Source organism: Rousettus aegyptiacus, unplaced genomic scaffold (assembly GCF_014176215.1).
Source record: "Rousettus aegyptiacus isolate mRouAeg1 unplaced genomic scaffold, mRouAeg1.p scaffold_m13_p_2, whole genome shotgun sequence".
NCBI lineage: Eukaryota > Metazoa > Chordata > Mammalia > Chiroptera > Pteropodidae > Rousettus > Rousettus aegyptiacus.
Window position 1 is genome coordinate 26,775,246 of NW_023416295.1, and position 5,896 is coordinate 26,781,141.

The 5,896-nt window shown below is 35.6% G+C and overlaps 1 protein-coding gene across 1 annotated transcript in view; it reads left to right on the forward strand.

Annotated features, from left to right (window-relative positions):
- The window catches only part of FLACC1 (flagellum associated containing coiled-coil domains 1), a 33,051-nt gene extending 27,432 nt beyond the window's left edge, over positions 1-5,619 (forward strand). Inside the window, exons 12-15 of the mRNA XM_016131086.2 lie at positions 895-957; positions 3,636-3,725; positions 3,844-3,953; positions 4,631-5,619. Of these exons, the coding sequence (XP_015986572.1) occupies positions 895-957; positions 3,636-3,725; positions 3,844-3,953; positions 4,631-4,757 (390 nt within the window). The 3' untranslated portion in view covers positions 4,758-5,619. The remainder of the gene's footprint in view (positions 1-894; positions 958-3,635; positions 3,726-3,843; positions 3,954-4,630) is intronic.
- Positions 5,620-5,896: the final 277 nt, after the last annotated feature.

The following is a 5,896-nucleotide window of genomic DNA, read 5'->3' on the forward strand; positions in this document are numbered from 1 at the left end:
GTTTACCTTTTCATTTTGTTCATAATATCTTTTGAGGTGCAGAAGTTTTTAATTTTGATGAATGTCAAACTATCAATTTTTTCCTTTTATAGTTACAGCTTTTCTTGTCTTCTCTATAAAATTGTTGCCTAATCCAAGGACATGAAGATATTCTATTTTTAAAAGCTTTGTAATTTCAGCTTTCATAATTCTATAACCCATTTTGATTAATTTTTGTGTATGAGTAAAGTAGAGATCATAGGTCTTTATTTTTTCCATATGGATATCCAGCTGTTACAGAATGATTTGTTTAAAAAAACTTTTTTTCCTCCATAGAATTGTCTTGGTGTCTTTGTTGTATTTGGGGAAGGGTGGTGGGTAGACTCGCCACTCTGTTCTGTTCAACTATTTGTCTATACTTAGGACAACACATTATCTTAATTACTGTGGCTTGAAATCATGGAATAAAAATCTAACTTTGCTCTTGTTTTTTAAGATTACTTTGGCTCTTCTATATCCTTTCTATTTCGATATAAATTTTAGAATTATCTTGTCAAGAGAGCCTGATGGTATTTTGACTGGAATTGCACTAAATACAAATTCTATCACTGGAGAATTAGATATTTAATATTATTAAATCTGTTTCTAACAAGAAACACCTTTAATGTGAATATAATTTCTTTTAATATTTGTCAGTTCACTAAGGTTGAACATGAGTGAGATTTTCATTATTTAATTTTAGCATGTTATATCATTTATTTTTAATGTGCTTCATTAAATTAATATCTAAACTTTGGTAAATATTATATTTCTGAATCTTATTCTGGCTTTCTTAGTTTTTGTTTGTTTGTTTGTTTGTTTGTTTGTTTTTGCCAGAACCCCAGTGCTGACCTTTTCCAAATAAAATTTTTTTAGGAGCTCCTAAAACAACATGAAAAGGATACCTTGCAATTAGAGGAGCTAAAAAAGACCAAAGAGGTAAGCTTTTTCATTTTCCTGTGGCATTAGCATGTTACAAATACATCACCAAAATTATATAGTCTTATTAAAATGGAATCTATGATAATTTTCCCAAAACCAGTAAAAAATGGAAGATTTAACTGCTCAGTAATAAGTCAAAAAGGATTTTAGAACTATCTGTAAAATGAAGCCATTGTTATCTTTTTATAGCCAGATTTAAACAAATATATGAGCAATATACTGTGCGATCTTCAATGTTAGATGCCTTCCATTTCCAGTAAGACTCAAACAATAAGGGTCTTGAATAATAAAATGCCAGATTCTTCCCTTTAATGTCTGAAAAGTACAATATTGCCCCCCTGGGAACTCTGACTCCAAGTCTCTCCTTAAAACTCTGAGTATACCACACCCCTACAGCCTCCTCAATGAACTTTTCTTCTGGGACTCCTCGTGGGAGATACCGCAAAGAAAACTGTTCAGACCCACAAAGTGCCTTGTGGTTCTTCTTTCACTGAGAGTTTAATTTGGATCTAGAATGGACATGTGTGGGTAATGATTAGCCATTGTGAAAACATGGAATGATATCTTAGAGCCCAGGCAAAGCTTCAGAATTGTTGAGCAAACAGACTGCAATGTCTTACAAAGTAAGGGAATGTATTTTGAAGCAAGGTAGATCCAGTGTATTATTATAACTGCTATAACGAGCTTGTCTACTAATTTCATCATTTGTGTCATTTCTGAGTCTATTTCTATTAATTGATTTTGCTCCTCATTTATACTCATATTTGATTCCTTCTTTGCATACCTGGTAATTTTTTAATTGAGCGCCAGCCATCACCTTGTTGGGTGCCGATATTTTTGTTCCCTTTAAATATTTTTGAGTTTTGTTTTGGGATTCAATTAAGTTACTTGGAAATAGTTTGGGCTTTTTGAGCCTTGCTTTTGAGCTTTGATAGGCAGCAGTCTTTCGTCTAGGGCTAATTTTTCCCCATTATTGAGATGACACCCTTTTCCATAATCTACCCCAATCCTATGTGCATTAGAAGGGTTTTTCTACTCTGGCTGGTGGGAATATAAACTATTCCAAGTCCTGCGTTGGCCCTGAGGATTGTTCTACCTACTCCATGCTACTGGTCCTTTCCCCAAAACCTCATCTCCTTCCATTTCTCTACCTCCATCATGCTACTCCAGGAGCATTGGACCTCTTGTTATTTCTTTAACAGGCTAGGATGCTCCCACTTTGGGGTCTTTGCACTTGATTTTTTCTCTTCCCAGAAAGCTCTTTGCCAAATAACCACATGGCTAACTTCCTTACCTCCTTCCAGTCTTCACTCAAATGCTACCTTCTCAGGGACCACTCTATTTAAAGGCTCGAGAATCTGCCTGACACTTCTTTTTCCCTATTTTATTTTTCTACCAAGATTTATAACCACCTAACCTGATAAACTAAATGAAGGCAGGCATTTTTGTTAGTATTTTTTTTTTTTTTTACCCCTAATCACATTTCTGGAACAGTGCCTGGCACATCACAGACATTTCAGTAAATAGCAATTGATTTTTTTCAATGAATAACTAAATAAACAAATGCAAAATGGCCTGATACAGTGCTTTGTGCAATGCAGTTGCAGTAAGTGATGGTACCTCTGTAGTCATACATTGTGGGAGAACGCTCATTACACGGGAAGAGCTCTGAGGATGTGTAGGAGCTAAACGAGGCTGATGCTTGAAAGCAGAGACCCATCTGGTTCATTTTCATAGTCTTTCCAGCATGTATCTAAAGTAGATTTCACACTTATCTCTTCTGTATACTTAGACTGCATCCTCCACCTGCATCTTTGGTTTTTGATTTATTATTAATATTATCATTATTATTATTATTTACATCTCCTTAATTTAAATGTATCCCCATAAGAATAGGAAATATATGTCTTTTTCATTATAATATTCTTGATGCCTAATATAGTAGGTTTTCTTTCTAATTAACAGACTTTTTTTAGAGCAGTGTTAGGTTCATGAAAAAATTAAGCAGAAAGTACAGAGATTTCCCATATACTCCCCCTACACACACACACACACACACAATTTCCTCGATTATTAACATCTTATATTAGTGTGGTACATTTTTTAGAGTTGACAAACTAACATTAATATATCATTTTAAACTAAAGTCCATAGTTTACATTAGGGTTCACTCTTTGTGTTGCACATTCTATAGATTTTGTCAAATGCATCATGCTACATATTTACCAGTGGACTATCATATGGAATAGTGCCTCTGCTCTAAAAATCCTCTGTTCTCCACCTATACACTCCTCACTTCCCCTCCCGACTCCTGGCAACCACTGATCTTTTTACCATCTCTATAGTTTTACCTTTTCCAGAATGTCAGATTGTTGGAATCCATAGTAGATATTTAACAAATACTTTTTTAATGAATAATGATTGGTAGTTGTTGTGACAACCTGTGTGAGTTCTGGTGAGGGCTGAGTCTGAGGCAGTGACAGTGAAGCTACAGAGATGGGTATAGATGAGCGAGATACAGAAGAGAGGGAGAATTAATAGGACATAGTGACTGAATAGTGCAGGAGAAGGAATAGCTAAAGTTGATGCTAAACATTCTAGTCCAGGTACCCTGAAAAAGAGAATAAACGGGTAGACATAGTTATCATGTCCCAAAACAATATCTCCTTACACAGGTCATAGAGGAAGAGTTGCATACACAAGCTGTTATCCTAGAATCACTTAACACAACCCTCTACCAAACCCAGATGGAACTCCAGAGAGAGGTGAGTCCTGGCTGGAGTGGAGATGGGAGTTAGGGGGAAAACCCCAGGTCTCTGTGCAGCTCGATCATATAGTTTCCGGTTTGAGAAAGATAGCGATTAAATTTTACATGTCTTTCAGAAAACTATGGTGGGAAATCTGGAGAAAATGCTCCAGACCAAGATTGCCGAATCTGAAGAGAAGTTTAAATACACCATACAGCTCCTGACAGAAGAAAATATTCATCTGAGGTGTGAATGATTACTGCCCACAGAAGCATGGCTGAGTTATCTTTAGGAAGGGGGAGAATTTTGGGGTGAGGAGTAGGTAAAAATGAACCCAAGTATTCCCTAATGAAGTTAAGGCACATACACTTTCAGGAAGGAGGTATTCACCCTGAGTCTGGCTACAGAATTTACCTTCTCAAGTCAGACGGCTCATTTGAAATGGCGCTGGGAATGTGTCTAGACTCCTTTCCCTCACCTACGTCTTAGTTTTATACAAAAGGACACATGAGATTTATTCACTTTTGTGACTAAGGATTATTTTTAAATCTATCTCCCCCGAGAATTTAGAGATTTAGGTGTTAGTGGTTTACCTTTAGATGCAGCTGCATTTGGTTCCTATGGAAATCAACTTCAGGTCAAAAATTATACTACTACCTGAAGATGCATCTTAAATCATTGAAATAAACTTTAGTCAATACTTTAATAAAGGTAAGTTATTCATAGTGTTGATTTATTAGAAAGTTTCTCATATGGGCATTTGGTTACCCAAATGTTGTATCTCACTAAATTCAAAACCATTGCAAGTAATGAGTAAGACTGCCCTCAATGAAGTAATAAAACCACCTTTCTCTTTCTCCAGATATCCCACACCCCTTTCTGCCCTTTGAGTCTATAGTGACATATCTTCTCTTTCTTTATAGACAAAAGATAATTGCCAAAAACGAAGAAATTTATGAAGAACGATCTGGACGATCGACCTCTATTACTATTTATGAGAATGATTCTGACACTTTAGAAGATAGTAGCAACAAAAGACAAGAATTATGAGCAAAAAAGTTGTTCTCTGCCATCTGTATAATCCTAGAGAACTCCCGTGATGTTTTCTTGAGAAACGCATGCGATGAGTTTGGTTCTTGGGTTGCCTTGATTTTACTTTTGTCTTTTCACAATTTGCTTTCTTCCAAGTGGCTGGGAATGTTTGAATAGATTTTCAGGACTCTTTATTGAAAAGTGATATTCTCTCTACCTGGAGCTGAGCTTTCCCTGGGCTTTGTACTATTTTCTCTTCCACCTTTTGATATTTCATTATGAAGACACTGATCTGAAAAACTTATTAAATGTTGACTGTATTTTGGGATGTACCTTTTGTCCCCCTTGGGCATTTAGCTAGGAAGAAAGATAATTTATTAATTTGATCCAAAAACTTTTCTTTCTTACATGAGTCTCTACTTTCCTACTTCTCAGTCACAGTCCCTAACCTATGATTTGGGAAGAGTTTCTGAGGATTCTTGCCACCTTCTCAAAACCATTGCCAGAATACAAATGCCCAGAGGGCAAGAAACATACATAAGTGAAGAGGGCTGGACATAAAGAAAAACAATCCCACAAGCACAGTGATAATTGGTAATTGACCGCAGCTTCAGTGGAGGGGATTGGGCAGGGTGGTATAGGGGACTGAGGGTAAGGGGTAAGGGTTAGGAGGACTCATTCCATTGTGGTTATACAGGAGCATGGAGTCAATGTGGTCAAATATTCTGATTTTTCAGAAGACAGTATTCTGAATTTTAAATATAAACAATAATATTTTGTTTATTGGGAGGTTCAAGTAAAACATATTGTGATAGAAACATTTCCTACCTATGAGATGACATTGGAACCCCCCCCCCAAAAAAAATCAAACAAAACATTCTCCAAGGAACAGTAAAATAAAATTCCATTTTATTAAAATAGTTTTTAAAAGTTATTTAAAAAAACAGCTTTAAAATTACGATTCCTAAATATTTCAAATGAATGGAATACATAGGGATTATCATTATAATGCATAAAAGGAAAGCATCATTATTAGCAAAAAAGCAAATCAAATGTATGTATATGTTTCTGCAGAAGCATATATGTATTGCCAGAGCAGCAAGAGAAAAGCCTAAGAAGGGAGTTTGAAAACAGATTAAAAAGAGTTTATAAAACGC